At 48.9% G+C, this 16836-nt stretch overlaps 1 protein-coding gene across 4 annotated transcripts; it reads right to left on the reverse strand.

The window, feature by feature from the left end:
* Positions 1 to 289: 289 nt before the first annotated feature.
* C6H10orf95 (chromosome 6 C10orf95 homolog) lies at positions 290 to 16836 on the reverse strand. 4 transcript variants are annotated; one of them, XM_038141477.1, is made up of 3 exons: positions 16690 to 16827; positions 7629 to 7900; positions 290 to 7496 (listed from the first exon to the last, which is right to left on the reverse strand). In XM_038141477.1, the coding sequence occupies exons 2-3, from the start codon at positions 7833 to 7835 to the stop codon at positions 7161 to 7163; spliced, it is 543 nt and encodes a 180-aa protein (XP_037997405.1). In that variant the 5' UTR covers positions 7836 to 7900; positions 16690 to 16827; the 3' UTR covers positions 290 to 7160. The 4 variants fall into 4 exon arrangements, with proteins under 4 accessions (XP_037997405.1, XP_037997401.1, XP_037997404.1 ...); XM_038141473.1 differs by having other exon boundaries at positions 290 to 7900; positions 16690 to 16836; XM_038141476.1 differs by lacking the exon at positions 16690 to 16827 and adding an exon at positions 15104 to 15413 and having other exon boundaries at positions 290 to 7900.

Genomic DNA, 16836 nt, shown 5'->3' on the forward strand with positions numbered 1-16836 from the left:
TGTGGTGCCAATGGGCATGCTACTGGATGAAACACTGGCTGCAGAGTAGAATGCTGGCTGGCACAGTCCCAGGCCCTTGGCAGCACCTGCTACTGGCAGGGCTCTGTGGGCTGAGGATGGACACAGCTCATCACAGGTGTCAGTGATGTGTATGTGACCCCAGCTCAGGCACTGTCCCCACTTGCAGAGGCACTGCATTAAAGGGGGAACTGAATGGGCTTTGGTGGGATGAAGCCAAGGTACGTCCGAGTCCCGGGGGGATTTTCACTCCCAAAGGAGAAGGCTGAGCTGGTCGGGCAGCCACCCTTGAGCTTGTGCCAGGGAGGCAGCACTCAGGTGCCCCCTCCACTCGGCTGGGGAGGAAAATCTGCCTAACCCAAGAGGGTCGTGGAGTGCTGGGCCAGGGGCACAAGGCACCCCCAGACACGCCGCAATTTCCCGGGAAAGCGGCCCCCTCTGGCATCCGCCCCTTCCCGGGAAGGAGAGGCTGCTGGGGGCCGTGGCCCTGGCACGGGGATGCCGGTTGCTCCCTCCCACGGCTTCCCCTTTTCTCAGAAAGCCTGGAAACCAAAGGTGAAAGAAGTGGGTGGAAACTCTGCGCTGCCGTCCAGGAAGAGAAGTGAGTGAGTAAGTCGGCTGCAATATTTAACAGTGCCTCCGGCCCCGCCGCCCGCAGACCCGCCTCGACGGGAGCCGGAGCTGTCGGGTGAGTGCCGGGGTCAAGGGAGGGTCTGCGCCGGAGCGGGGGGACCGCTGTGGCTGGAAGGAGGGGTTTCTTGGCTGCTGCTCTCCCCAAGGAGCCGCAGCCCGGGCGCTGCAGAGGGCGGCTCTGCCCGTGCCGAGCAGCGGGGACGCGGGGACGCCTCTCGGTTGATGGCAACGCACCCGCTCGCGGCTGCGGGAAGCGGGACAGGAGGAGCCGGACACCGTGTGCGCGCACGAGCATCTTCACTTCTATCCGCGGCTTTTTTGGTAACCTGCAAAACCGGACTCATGCTTCTCATACTTTAAACGGCGGGGGGCATGTTCCCGGGGAGACAAAGTGAAACTCCTTGGAATAATGCTGCAGCCACCATGTCAGCGCAGTGCCAGTGGCTGTGCAGCGCCCACAGGACTCCGCTGCTTGGGCCTAGGCACGTCCTAGCTAATCAGTAACTCCCGGGATAATTAGCTGGAAATGCCAAAAGGAGGGCGCTGCTGCTTTTTTTTTTTTTTTTTTTAAAGACATAAAGCAATAAATCATTAACTTCTGAGCGCTGGAGCTGCCTGGGAGTCACGTCCCCTCCGGAGCAGTGGCTTGCGCTTTGTCTCCCCCAGGAGCGAGGGAAGGGGCAGCGCTCCAGCCTGTCCCATGGACCCACAGCAGGGAGGGAGCGCAGAGCGAAAGCCAGAAAGAGCGCAGAGCCCCTGGCAGCTCAGGGCTGAACTGCTGCGGCGCAGCTCTCCAGCAGCAGGGCTGGCCATGAGTGAGCTTCTGCTTCTCTGTGTCCTCCCGTCGCCTCCAGCGGGGCTTGCCACGGGGAAATCTGCTCATGTGGCCATTTCTGCTGTGCTCCACAGAGAAAGCCCCACAGCAGCGGTATCCTCCTGGGCATCTGATGGTCTGCAGGGTCTCTTGACTCACCATCATTTTGGGCTGAGGTCAGGAGCCTTGAAGAGCTTTCAACATTTGGCCAAGGGCTCCAGCTCCAAGGTCAGGGGAGGCAGATTGCAGTGGGGCTATGAAACCCCCACCTGCTGGCCTGATGCAATTCCCCTGGGGCTGAGCTGGGGCAATGGTCACTCCGCAGTGCAGTGCTTGAGCCTGGCCCTGACACAGCTTCCAGAAAACACCGGGTCAGGCCAGGGCAGGGCACCTTCACACCAGCGAAATACCCATCACTGAGGTGGCTCCCACATCTCCATTCATCCCTACCCTTCCAGGTATTACCGGGCACCCTACTTCAGTGCAGATCCCCTAGGGTCTTGGGATATTCCCAAATACACAGGGCCAAATCCAGCCCTGGTCCTGCCTGGGTGAATGAATACAGGACAAAGCTGGGTCAGGAAAACCAAGGAGCAAAAGCAGAGCATGTGGTGTGCTGTGGATGCCATGCCGTGGGCATGTTGCTTACAGGAGCAGCCAGGAATGAAATCAGAATTGGAGCTTGTCTGAGTTTGCATTTGAATAATTTCTTTCCCAGCTCATCCCCCATGGGCTTTCCATTGCACTTGGATCAAACTGTTTCTGGTGCATTTTGGCAATGGGGTGCCCCACTCCCAGCACCCACAGGTAGGATGCCAAAGGTTTCATGCTGGAGCTGTCCCTGCTGCCACACTGGGGAGAGTGGGACATGGGGCATGGGGGAATTCATGCCAGATGGCTGCTGGGCTGTCCAACTCAGCCCCAGCACCCACATCGCCTCCCTAGGCCATGGTGGAAGGGAAGGAGGACTATCAGGGAAGGCTTGTAGATGTTGACCCCCATCCTGCTCACTGCTGGTCTCCTTGAAACCCTTCCCCTTTCTTTGCAAATCCGCCCATGGAGGAAGATGAGGAAGAAGGCTTTTCCTTGGCCTGCACCTTTCAGTTTCTGAAAGCATGGTTGCTTAGAGCAGCAGAAGGATGAAGGCAGATGGATGGCACTTTGAACAGCAGACATCCATCAATAATGTGAGGTAAATGCCTCAGAGGAGAGTTTTACATCTTAAAAATGAAACATAAGGGTTTTCCATGCTCTCAGATGGCCAGGGACTGCAGGGTAACATCCCCATGGGCATGAGATGGACAACAAGCAGCCCCAAAGCATCCCAACCCTACTAACCATTTCAGGTTGGCAGGTGCTTCCACATGGCTGCAATGTCTCTGGCAGGCTGCCTTCCTTCCCACTGAATTGCACAGGTGGCTGCCTGCAGAGAAAGGGGAGGAGGAGGAGGGAGATCAGAGTTTGAGGAGCTCAGAGCTATTGAAAACTTCCTGCCCAGTCACAATAGTCTGAAAACTGGCACAGCGCACAGCTGGGCCCCTGAGCTGCCTCTCTGACCCTGACCACCTTCTGCAGGGTGGGACCCTGCTGTAAGCTCTGTTTTACCCCATCTCCCTCAACTGCTGCCCCTCCAGGCAGCCCCTGTGGTACTGCTGCACATGGTCCCTGGGATTCACCAGAGCTGGCACTTTCAGCCTGGAATTCCTCAGCTTTTGTAACAGAGTTTGGCTGCTTTGCTACGTGCATCAGGATGGTGAGTTCATGCTGCCCCAACTGAACTGTAATTCCCAGCGGAGGGATTAAAATAGAGCCCGGGGCCAGCAGTTGAGCAATCGTGGAGTTCACTGCTCGTGCAACAGTTGCTCAGTGCTTCCCCCATTGAAATCTTTGCTCGTGCTCCAAAGTGTTGTGTGTCATTTCCCGTCTCTTCTGCTGACATACAGGCAAAGGGCTGGAATCCTCTCCCAGTGCTTACTCCTGCCTGAGCCACTGTCATCACAACTGTGCCAAACTATTGCTGAGCCAAGACAAAGCTTTTCAGCCATTAGCTCACTCCCCAGGTTTGAAAGTGAACATTTACTGAGGGGTGAAGCTGCCCAAAGCTGCTGGCAGCATCAGCAGCTCTGTGGGTGCTCAGGGGGATCCCCATGTGTCCCTCAAGTCTGCCGCTCCATGCACGTGAGCGTTGCAGCCCAAACCAGAGGGTGGGGGCAGTGGGCAGCAAAAGGCATGTGTATAGTTGTGGGATGCACCAACAAGTCCCAGGTTAATCCAGATGGAGACCAGTCCCTCCCTGAATCTACTCTCTGAGCTATCTGGAATTACCCTGTGTCCCTTCCCATTTCCAAATGGGCAGAAAGTCCCTGCACCTCATGGTCCACCCATGGTAGCGCCTGCTGCACAAATCATTGCCCTCAGCTGGCAGCTCCCAGTTCCACAGTTTCCTGTGGGCATTGGTTTCAGTATGAATAGAGCAGAGGGTCAGTACCTGGAAGTGCTGAGCTGCTCCAATAAGATTAGGCATCCCCCTAGCACAGCTTGCCCCTTTTCAGAGACACACACTGAGGAAGAGCATTTATGAAGAGCAGTTTAGACCAAGGGATGTGTGACACCTGCACACAGAGCAAATACATAGGGGGTTCTCAACACACCTGCCAATACCAGCCCTAGGTGACAAAAATGGTGTTTCTCTTACAGCTTTAGCAGGTTTGCAGAGCTCAGGGCTGACCTGAAACTTTGCAGTGACTCCAAACAGCATAAGTTTAAGCAGTGGAAAAAAAAAAAAAAAAAGAGCCAGCCAACTTGAGTAAAGTTTCCAAAGAAAGCTGTGTCTGTCTGTGCCACTTCTGGGGTGAGAGGTGCCAGAGTCTTCTCCTTGTGGCAGATCCCAGTTGCAAAAATCTGTGTCAGCTCAGTGCCTGCCCTGTGTCAAAGATATGATGAGCTCTTTGCTATTTTTTCCCCTTGCAGATGGAGACACAGCTGGCTGGAGCCAGGGAAGCTGACTCGCACTGGCTGCTTGGCTCTGAGAACTGAATTCCATAGGCGTTAAAGCCTCCAAAATGCCCTATGGATTCAGTTCTGCAGCTGGGCAGCAACTGAGCCTCAAATCTTCAGGAAGAAAAGACAACTGTGAGCTCTTCCTACAAGGAATATGTAAATCTTTGCTCCTGCACAGGGACCAGATGAGGGGTGGAAGGGAGTTATGGCCATATAAATATCTGCTATCAGAGAGCTACTAGAGGTTTGTGGCACATCTTCCCCAAAAGGCAAAAAAAAACCCCAAGTATAGAGTGTTTTCTTCCTTCTGGAAGTGAAATGGCATTTTAGAAAATAAATACATTACTACCTCCTGATGTACTGCAAGCAATTGTGAGCCTCTGCTAAAAATACACATTGTCAGAACAACAGCCTGGGTGTGCCCAGCAATCTCCTGTTCAGAGTCCAGGCAGCAAAAGCAAACAAAACTTTGGAGAAGATAAACAGGAGAAGATGAGTAAAGTTAAGGGTTATGCCCTCTGTCTCCCCATGGGCCTTGGAGATGACCCCAGCAGCGACACATAGTTAGAGAAAGTATTTGTGTAGGCAATAGGCTCTGTGTTCACCTACCCATCGCATACCTCTGCGAGAGCCTGGCTATGCTCCTTGAGTTTTGGAGACATTTCCGCTATAACATGGTGTCATGCTGCCACCAGGAACCTAACAGCTGGAGGAATGACATCTAGGATAAGTTATTGTGCAAATCCTTGTAATTCATGTAGCATTTCAAAATCACTGTATGGCAAACCCCATGCTCTTTCTCATCTTGCCTGGAAGAGCCGGTTTGCACCTTCTCTAAGATCTCACCTACAGCAGCCCCTGCCCATGGCAGGCAGCATCCAGTTCTGACAGCTCAGCTGTGTCCCACAATAGCTCCAGGGAATGGGGAAGAAGCTCCTTCCCACACCCCACTGAGGTGCTGAACCACTGTGCAAGGATCCAATGCATGAACTTTGGGTTCACTGTGCAAAGGAACTGCTTCTTCTGCTGGAAGGACAGGGAGTGCACCACCAATGCCGGCATTTAAGAGCACATCCCTAACTAGGCAGGACAGCCTGCTCAGCCAAGGAAGAGATTAAAAAAACCTCAACAACCAACCAGCCAACCTAGCAGGAACTGCTGCCTTTTTCCTATACTAGGTAAGCAAAGCATAACTGATTAGCCAGCTGTAATTAATGGAGGTCTTTTCTAGCCCATTCAGCAAGTTCCACTGGCACTATTTGCAACACAGCCAAGGAGCACCAGTTGGGTCCAAGGTTTCTACAGCAGTTTTTCTGGTTCAGCCCTCTTGCAGCTTTGTCTGGCAGCAGAGTTCACACATTTCCAAGAAGCTAAATGGGGAAGGGGAAATGCAGACAGTTGCCGTGACATTTTGGCAATTGGTTAAACAAAACCTGTCACACTAACTAAGGGGAAAAAAAAAAAAGTTAAAGAAGCTCCACTTGCTTTCACTTTATAGCAATTCAGAACAACCAAGGGCCTCCAAGTTCACCCTCACAGTCTCTTCTTTGCTCTGCAGATAGATAACATCCCCTTCCCTCCCATCTGTGAGTCCTGGGGGGGCCTAGGGTGACAGAGAGGGTCTCCTATTTCTCCTGTATGCTTATAAACTTCCTGTTGGCCCATACAGAAGCTGGCAGAAAATAAGCTAGGGCAAGGCAGGGTACTGCCAAGTGGGACAAGGCACCATGGCTGGGCATAAACCACAGTAGAAGCCATCCTTAACTTCACAAAAAGGTGCCAGATCTGATTGCAAGCTGTTCACAAAAGAGACTGATGTTAGGTATTTAAGAATCAGAAATATAAGCATTTGCATTTGGGTTTTTTTATTGTTTATAGTCATTTAAAAGGTAGAAGTTTTTAGAAGTTTGCAAGTAAGTCAGACCCAGCCCCTCACAGCCCTCCAGTCTTCCAGCACAGCTCTTCCAGTACAACCACCAAGCCATGGAAGTGCTGTGATTCACACAACTCCAGTAACCTCATTGGAGAGCCAGCACCTCCAGCCAGAGCCAAGTCAGACCCAGAGAATGGCCTCAACAGCAGTTTCAATAAGGACATGTGGCCAGGAGTACTGAGCACCACACTAGCAAGTGTAAGAGGATGGGGACACCAGAGTGTAGGGAAATGCTGCATACAGGCCTCATGTGGTGATAAAGCACCATGATATGGTCATAAACAGCAGTGACAAAACATGCAGACAATTGTTCTTCAGAGTGTTCAAGAGCCCCTGTGTCCTCTGGGACCTGCACTGCCCTCAGCCTCTCTTTTACCTCTCCAGGAAGAGAACCAGCTCACAGGCCTTTCCCCTGGACAAAGTAGGAAGAGGTCCATCTTCTCTGATCAAGGGCTGCAGTTTGGAGATCCCCCACCAGGCTGTGACCAGTCAACCAAACCAGTGGAAATCAAATGCTCATTTCAAAACCATGACCAATGTGCTGACCCAACAGTCAAGTGTCATGTGGTTTCTTCACAGGATGGGCATTGTGCATCAATAAGGGTAAATCTGCCATAAGATTGTGGTGGAAGGGGAGTATTAAAAGAAATCAAAAAGAATGGTGGCATCCATTGCTTGTGTTACTGCCAACCACACCAAACCAGCTGCAAACTGGCTCCCATGAGGGGACTGGAGCATCAGTCGATTGGGTATCTGACTCCCTCAATGTCTCAGTTTCTTTTTCTTCTTACGGTTCCGGTCCTCACTGCTGTCATCTGCCTCACTGGCACTGGGGGTCACAGCCTGCTGGATGACCTTTTTCTCCACTGCATATTCCTGGTCTTCTGTCTTGGGGTCTCCCTTGACCAAGAACTCTCCTTTCCGATAGGATATGGAAACACTGGTCCGGGGGTAGGTGCCGTAAACCCTCCGGAGATCATCCTTCACAAACTCTGGGAGGTCTTTCCTTGGCCCAAACACCTTTCCAAGCTTCCCCCATTGAAGCTCCCCTCTCATTGTGAAGCCTTCTGGCCACGTATCTCGATACTGCTCTGACCTCTGGCAGGGAACATAGGGATGGTAGTTTGCATAGGGACTGTAGAGAGGAATAGGGACCATGGGAGGGAAGTGCCAGGTGTGGTATGGATGGATATAGGGATTGGAGGCACTATAAAGATGATGATACTCCACCTGACCTCCTGCATAGTCAGGGTAGCCGTTCCGGTCCACCACAAAGGTGATGGGTCGACTGTAGAAGTTGTGCATGTGGATGGAAGGGAACATCACAGATCTGGACATGTCTTCTGCTCTCCCAGGCCGCAGCGGGGGGTAGGCATAAGCAGAAGGTGGGATCATGGCTGGGTAATATTCCCGTGGCACAAAGCTGGACTGGTACATTGTGACAGGAGCCTGGGGTTTTACACAGGGGGCACTTCTCTGGAGCAGTTGCTAAGTCTCAAAAGCTGTGAGGACAGAAGGGGAAGAGAATCAATTTATATTGGTTATATACATTTGGGGGTGAATAAGGAGATATGCTTACAGTGCTAAGTGTACCAACTAATTAGTAATTAATACAAGGAGATCCCCACAGCTTGCAGGGGCAGTAACCTACCAAGAATAAGTAAGCTATATTGCCAGTGACTGCTTGTTAGCTCCTCTGCAAGACATCATTTAACCCACACATCTGAGTTGCAAAGATGAGAACAAGCTGACATAAAGACCACTGAGGGCCAAACAGTAAACCTCATATCCTCATGACTTGTGACTGCAGTGCTGGGAGGCAGCAAGACACTGTGAGGAGCTGAAGGCCCTTGAGCAGGCATGAAAATGGGAAAGGCAGGCACAAGGGAAAGAAAAAAAGCAAGCAGGAAAAGAAAGGAAAGAGGCAACACAGCCCAACCCTGCCGCAGTCATGTCAACTGCCATCCTGCCCAGACAACGAAATCTTAAATAACAAGATCTCCAGCTGCCCTTGACTCTCTCCCTTTCCTCCCAAAGCCCTGCTTTTACTCTGATAAGCAAACAAGAGCTGTACCTTTTATTTATTTCTAGAGCAAAATCCAGGCACATCTACACTTCCTCTGACAAGTTCTCATGTACAGGTTTCTCTTTCTGGTCTCACTAATTACCATTCACATTTAAGTGTGCATTTACCTTGAGCAACTCTGACCTACAGCTGAATTTGCTCCTAGCCTACCCTTGCCAGATATCCAAGCACCCTCCAGGGCACGAAGCAATGTCCTCCCATGACTCATTATCCTCTCCCCTAGGGCCAGAAAGGAAGCTGTATAGGGCTGTTTTTTTAAGAAAATAGTTTGCTATCACAGACAGGAAAAGATCATGCATAGGGCTATAGGCAGCAAACTGGATTATTTTTCTACAGAGTTCAGATCCTGTGGGCTCTTCTTGCCCTAACTAGAGCTGCTTTTCCCACAGGTGTTAACCAAGAAAGAGAGATGAAAGTTCAGCTGTCCATTAAGAGTTGCCTGACACAAGCAATTCTGGGCACTGCAAAATGGGAGTTTCTTTTTAGCTAGCACAAGTTCCTCCTTTTTCTAGAGGCTCATAATGTCCATTAACTAGTTAAAGCCTTTTTTTTTTTGCCATGGGTTCAGGGCTGGACACCTTCATCCCACACAGGGAACAGCAGAACAGCACTGGAGTAGTCAGTCAAGACCAGGCAACACCCTTAAACAAGACTTGCAGCCTTGGAGACAAAGCCCATCATAACCATCACCCCCTCAGATAGGAGGAAATGAAACAAAGTACACAACCTACTCGCCTAACTTGCTCAGAATGACCACAAAAATCCAAAGGGGTGTTATATGTCAATGGCAGCATGAGATGGGCACGTGGAATAAATGGTCTCATCTTGAAAACCAGTCTCAGCACCTCTTTAAATAGCTCATCCATGCATTCCTATTGAGATCCACACTTCTGTAAAGTGCTTGTATTTCAGAGCTAGTGGTCTGCACGGAGAGTGTGCAGTTACTGCATCCATCATATGAAACAAAGCAAGCCCAGATTACACTCCTTCAGCTGGGTCAGTGTGCTGCTCCAAGCCAGTTAAGGGACAGCCCTGGAGAAGCTGTTCACATCTAGCTGATGACCAGCTCTTGCTCAAAAGCTTCTGTAGCACCCTCCATTTTGGCTGTCAGCACTATTGCTCCCAGGTCTTCCTGGCAGCTGCAAGGAGAAGGATTGGCAGGCCATCTAAATCACTGGGGATAAGGCAGCCTGAGCACAGCTACTAATTGCTTTGATTTTACACTGAAGAAAGATAAGGGGAACAAGCTGGTGTCTTAGCCAGGCAGGATGACCCACAAGAGGAAGCAAACTGAACAGATAAGAAGGGGGAACAAGAGGAGGATTAAGCAGGGCTAGAAGCCCTTCAGGGCAGCATTATCACATGCCCTAGCACAGAAACAAATACATTTCCCTGGAAGCAGATCACCCGGGAGGAGTGTGTTGACAGCCTACACAAGACTTCTCAGCCCCGGAGGAAGTTTGCAAACCTGTCAGGGCAAGCCTTGACTGGGTGGCCTCTGTCAGGCCCCTCTGCACAGCTGCCTGCTGCTGCCCTGTCCCTGCCTGCTCCCAAGCACAGAGCTCTCAGACTGCCCAGCCACAGCCTTACCTGCAGAGGCAGCGAGCCCCAGCTCCTGGCTTGCAGCGCCAAGCACTGCTCTGAATGCTCAGGTGTGTTGCAACCAGGTTTTGGTATGCAGGAGGCACAATGCTCCTGCCCTGCCCCTGCAGAGCAGCACCCTGGTGCTCCCAGGGGCTAACAATGCAGTTCACCCCACCATTACACAATTGCCCGTTGCTCATACTGACCTTCAGGCTGAGCTACAGCATGACAAATCCATGTGTACAGGAGAAAAGGGGTTTGAGAACACCAGCACCAGCTTGCCTGACCCTGTCCCTCACTTACCAAGAAGTAAAAGCAGACACGGCTTCAGGGAAAACAGGGTTTGCCCAGAAGGTGATCATTTGTCAAGCCATCTGATGGCTGGAAGGCATCAAAAGCCAGATGCTTAAGAAAACCAACTGCAAACACCAACACCAAATGGTACCACTCGAGGAAGGAGTCCAATCACCAAGTTTCTTCTCCCCTTCCTTGTCTCAAGGAGACGTTATAGCACCTTCCAGTACCAAAGGGGGTCTCCTAGAAGGCTGGCAAAGGAATTTTCACAAGGGCAAGCAGTGATAGGACCAGAGGGAATGGTTTAAAACTGGGAGAGTGAATTAAAATTGAATATCTGAAATTAAAATTCTTTACTGTGAGAGTGGTGAGGCATCAGACCAGGCTGCCCAGAGAAGCTGTGGATGCCCCATCCCTGGAAGCATTCCATGTGAGACTTGATGGGGCACTGAGAGCTCTAGTCTAGTGGAAGGCATCCCTGCCCATGGCAGAGAAGTTAGAACTGGATGATCTTTAAGTCCCTTCCAATGCAAACTATGATCTACCTGCTCTTACTTGTTTCTCCAGTACCAGCAGCCAGAGGCTGGCCTGGTCTAGGAAGTAAATATCTGACATATATCTAAATAGCCTCCAACTCTTCAGTACCAACTATGGGACCAGAAAGAGAGAGGAGATCCTAGCTGATCTGTCTCTTCAAACTACCACCCTCCTTTGCTCCACTTTCAAGCTCTGTTATCCCTTGGGGAAAAAAAAAAACACTAAAAAAATCACATCTGTTGCCCAGCACTTGAATGTCCTGAGCAGGAACAGGCAAAGCAGTCCTTAAAGCCTGAGCTGAACTCTGCTAAATGCTTGCCTGCTCCTGAGAGCCACTGACATCCATCAATACATGCCAGGTATTGGTGGCACAGATGGAAAGCCTGGATGGGCACAGCAGGCTGTGCCTGGGAGCCAAGCCTCCCCCCACCAGGGCACTGGGAACAGTGGTTGGCAGCAGGGAACAACAAGGGGCCAACACAGCAAGAAAGGCCACAGCGAGAGACAAGGCAGCCTCTCCTTTTAAGCCATTCCAGCAGTTTTGACCTTGCTGGAAAAGGGCTCAGATCCCTCTTGGCTGGTGCTGAATGAGACACCAGGCACAATAAAAAGGAGAGAAAGTTCCAAAGATGGTCACAGAAAACTAACATAAGATTGTCATATCTTCTTGGTGAGAACATGATACTGCAGACTATTCCCAGACTTGCCAGAGCTGACTCCAGCAATTCCCTTACCCACTGCCCCAGTCATCTGGCAGGGCCTTTCCCTCCTCAAACATCTTGGTGGAGGTCAAGAGGACTGACACCACAGCTCCCAAAAAAAGGCCTGCCAAGCAAAGTGTGCTTTACACCAGCTGCCCCACACAGAGTTGCTATGGAGCAGCCAAGCAATGTTTGCAATACAAAACTAGAGAGGACATTTGATAAGAGAAGCTTTTGTTTCAGCCCTCTCAGTTACTACAGGTGATGAAACCACCACTAGTTAAAACAGAAATGCCCAAGTCTGGTAGGGCTTTCCTAGTATCTAAAGCAGCAGAAATTACCTGCTAAAAATACAGAAGACCATGGTTCTTCTGAACCTCTCAGGGCAGTAGAGCTTTGCTGTCACCTTGGCTAGCTTTAAATTTGGTGAGCTTTCTTTTTAGGTATTTGTGGAACACAGGAGACCACTGTGAGCTACAGAAAGCAGAGAAAAGTTAATATTAAATTCCATGCCAGACTTCACATTCCATAGGAGAGAGACTGAAGTGAGCCTGACTGTATCATGGGCAGTACCACACACAGGTGTGCCACAATACCCAACATGTGAAACTTCAAACAAGTATCTCACATGTCTGAAGAGACTGGTTTCACCAAGTCCTCTGTCCAGCAGAAGCAGGGTCCCCAGGTCAGGCTAGTAGTTTGGACAGGTTTAGATACTGCCTCAGGGAATATGCTGCAAGCCAACACAACTGGAGAGACTTTGGGCCCATGGGAGAGGACATGACCATCTAATTTACTGTAACTCTCAACTGAGACTATTCTTGCCTCATTCCATAGCCTTGTGATCAGCTCACAAATGAAAATACCATTAAGTTACCCTTTCCTCTGTTCCAGTACTCAAGCTTTCAGACTATCCATTCTAGCTTTTTTCCTGACCTCCTCCTCCACTCCCCACCCCACAAAAAAACCACAGAACTCCTGCCATTGCTCTGTAACCACTCCCCAAGGGTACAGGGATGAATACTGCAAAAGCACCAATTTCCCCCAGCCAAGAGCATGAAGAAGGAATGACTTATTTCCAGTAAGTCTTCCCATTTTGAGCAGAGTCTGCAAAATTGTTGCCACCTTGCAAAGCTTTGGTAAGGACTTTAAAAAAAAAAAAAAAAAACAACCAAAAAAACAACCAAAACTTCAAGGACTGCTTAAAGTGAAATATTAAAACAGAATGTTTTTATTCAGCCAAGGTTCATCTTCCATCACTCTGGGGTCAGTCCCACACACTTATCCAGCATGCTGGTAGCTGGAGATAGTGCGTGGGAGAAGATCATGACAAAGCAGTTTCATATTTTTCCTTGTCACTTCTATCCCTGTATTGCCAACTTAAGGTCATGGTTGGTTTGAAGTCTTTTCAGTAAAAAGCATCCAGGAGAAGAGTCCCAAGTACTTCTTGGGGAGGTGGGAAAGCAGTACAAAAAGCCACACAACACAATAACTTTGATCCTCCACCACCAGTACTGATACTTAGGACAGAGGCACTTGGCTGCCTTCCTAAATGGGATGCTTTCTCTTAGCCAGACATGCCTGGCAGCAACACAGGAATTCAAGGAAAATGCAATAGCTTGTTAAAAGCTGGGCCTTTTCAAGCCTTAGTTTTTATCTAGAGGACCAGATTCCCATACTAGTGCAGCTAAATAATGGAAAAACTTGAATTTTGAACACAAACCCACTCACCAACCCCTAAACATAAAATAGCACCACATTTTGCTACACTCTCCAAAATAAAAATCAACCCATACTGCCCCAGCAAAGTACTCCAAGAAGTGCTGAATACTCGCACAAGAGGTTACTGCATCATACCCACTTCAAGGAACCAGCAGACAGCGGTGATTAACAGCAGTACAAATCAGAGCTGTAGAGAACAAGCCTCCCCACATCACTAACCCAGTCTGAGGAACTCCCCCAGCAGTGCTGGGGCTCTGACCCTGTTTTCCCTCACCTCCTTTCTATCAGGAATTACTTCACTGCCCAAATTCTTACAGCAGCCCAAGCCAACTGGAAGAATACCACAAGCACAGCTGATATAAGAGCTCCATGAACAATCCCTTCAGCTCAGCCAAGGGGGAGAATTTAACTTCTGAAGCCAGAAGACACCAGTCTCACCCTGCTGTTACCAGCGCACCATGAAGAAAAGAGCTCCAGCTGGCATTGATAACTCTGGAAATAGCAGCTAATGCATATTACAGTCAGTCACCCCTTATAGAGGTCCTTTGAAGAGGGAATAGATCCATTTCAGCTATTCAAAGCAACATTCCCAGAAAGCACTGAAGTCTAGTGTGGGTCTGGCGTTTGTTTCTGAGGTCTGTGCAAAACCCAGACTCTGTACGAAATCCAAACACCAGGAAAAGGCCAAGTCATTGCAGAGCAAGTCTTTACTTGACAGCCATTATCCAAAAACCACCTCCCTGCATAACTCTGCTCAAATAGCAGTCAAAATGCAACTCACTGGTGACAGAGGTTTGGAGCAGCCACTCCTACTCTGACTGCAGCTGCTGGGTAACACAGCAGCTCTGGAACAGCTGTGCCACCAAGAATAAAATATGATGAGTGTTACAATAGGGTGACTGCATCAGCAGGCAAGGCTCTAGAAAACATCCCTGTCTGCTGCCAAGGTGATCCTGACACTGTCACCTATTCAGCCTCTCCCCGGGTATGCATCTGCTGCACCAGAGTATACATTTTGGATGTACTCCACAGTTTCTCTTTTTCTGACATGTTCTCCTTTCAGCTTAGCCAAATTTCTGTGTTATTAAAGCTTCCACCACCACCATTCTCATCTTCCCAGTAACAACCATAGGCACCCTTTACATCAGATGTCTTCCTAACCTAAGGTTCAGATCTGTGTCCCATGTCTCAGTATCCCAGCCACCATATTATTTCTCATTTAAACCCTTTCCCAGATGCAGCTCTGTATCTAGACATTACTCTTTTTTCTTTAGTTGAGCATATTTTAATGTGTATCTCACAGCATTCAGTCCTAAGGATCCCCTCCATGTTAAAACACAGCCTGCACAGACCTGCTCCTCCTCTCACTCAAGAGTTCATCTGATACCCATCATCTCCATCCACACATATTCTTCAAAGAAACGATCTCAGTATCAGTTAGCTCAAGCTTCCAAATTAGGAGGTCCTGGTTGTGCCCCTAGCTGTGACTTCTGCCCAGCTATTCCCCTTCATATTACAGTGCTGAGAGAACAGACTCGGAGCACTAATTATATCAAGCACACCACTAAGTCAACTAAATGACCAATAACCTCATTAATGCACCAATAGCATCTCATGGCTATTTATATCACTTTGCACACAGCCATGAAGCTACTAATCAAGTCTTACAAATCACACATGATGCTGTTGAGTCACCCTTCCATCCCACACCACTTAGCACTAGGATGCACATCTACCCCACTTTGCTCTGCCCTCCCGCAACAATTCTTTCCAGCATAGACCTGATGTGGAGTCCAGCAGGTTGTTCAAGGAGCATCACTTCAGCATTCCTGTGAGCTTGGGTCCTCAGGCTTCACTGTCATCCAGACACCTGCAATCCTTCAGTCAGCTGATCTCACCTTTGCCTCAGTTTATACATTATTGTCTAATTTCCAGATCCACTTTTTCTGCCACAATTATGCTTCCTTTCCCTCAGTCTCCTCCCAAACAGCCAATGCACCCAGATTAGCTCTTCCTCAGTTTTGCCACATCCATAATTAAGCCTGACAATTCTGATATCATTACCTTGGTAATCTCTGCCTTATGTGGTATTACTGATATGGTGCAGGTGGCCTTGAAAGGCTTTACCCTGCATGAGCTGCTTCAGACATTCCATAATTATTTGGTTCCTCCTGGTTATAGATTGTTTACTTTACACACTCTAAGACAAATCATTCAATTCCAGCCTTAATTCCCATGCCCAGCTCCAGTTACCTACCAGCACTTTCTTATCTTACACAAAGACAGTTTACATAACAGAACAACATGTTTTGTATTTCCACAGCATCCTACTCTCACAGCTGCTTGATTACAAGTCTTTGTCCTTGAAGTGCTCTTGGGAGAGTCTCCTGGTATCCTGCAAAGGAGTTCAGGGATGACACAGCCTGGTTCTCCAGAGGGAGGTTGCACCCACAGTGGGTTTCCTCTGTTGACAAACACCAGTGTCACAGCAAACTATTTGCATTTTAACTCTTTGTTCTTTAAATAAATCCTATTCCCACATATCTGGCATCAAGGATGGATATGCAGAAGTACAGAAGGCACGATCTTATGCAGTTCCACTACATCTTCCCAGAGTGTCAACACCCTAAACAGTAGGACAGGGCAGGAAAGATTATCCACTCTTTAGGGTTGTGTTACATACAACACACCCCTCTGGCATATAAGGGAGTTTTCTGTTACAACAGCAACACACACTGCATTTCTAGTGTAAGTTCAAACCCCTGAGACAGAACTACCCGTGGGAGTACTGCTCTTATTGCATCCCCAAGGCAGACAGCTGCAGCATCTGCTGATCTACAACTCTGTTATAACTTTAAAAAAAACCAACAACTACCTTCTGTTATGGTCTTTAGACAATACAGAACATAGCTCACAAATAACATTATTGATTTTTTAAATAGGAATCAAAAGAAAATCTTGTGTTTCTAGGAATATAGTCACTCAAAGGTCTTTCTGTGTCATTTTTTCCAAATTAAAGTGTTTAAAGCCTGTCATCACACAACAATAACAATTTACATTAGTACCTGTCACAAGCAGGTGGTGCTAGGAACATCACAGAGTAGAGCACTGGCATCAGTCAATACTACAACCAAGTTATGCTACTGTACACGGACTGGCACCCACATGATGGAACAGCAGGTGTGAGAAGGACACCACCTGCAAAGGGATTTGTGTTTTTAAAAAGCCAGGCAAAATACAGAACATCTCAGTCATATACTGCTCTGCTGTTGCAAACATGAAAGGCAGCGTATAACTGCAGAAACATTGCAAAACAGCCCAGTCTATAAGTACAGAACACAGATTTGCTTGGTATATGTGTACTCACATGTGGAGAAAAGACAACCAGGAGAATGCTTTCACTTAACCAAGGAACAGTAGGATACACAACCTGATCCTAAGAAAGCAGGTTACTTTCCACAGGCTCTTTTTCACTGAAGTACCTTAGGGACACACAGAGAGTGAGGAGATGCCC

This window comes from Motacilla alba, chromosome 6 (genome assembly GCF_015832195.1).
Source record: "Motacilla alba alba isolate MOTALB_02 chromosome 6, Motacilla_alba_V1.0_pri, whole genome shotgun sequence".
Classification (NCBI taxonomy): domain Eukaryota; kingdom Metazoa; phylum Chordata; class Aves; order Passeriformes; family Motacillidae; genus Motacilla; species Motacilla alba.

What these genes read in the sequence shown, in the direction of transcription:
- C6H10orf95 (XM_038141473.1), bottom strand. Translation starts at nt 7,835, where the DNA reads ATGTACCAGTCCAGCTTTGTGCCACGGGAATATTACCCAGCCATGATC.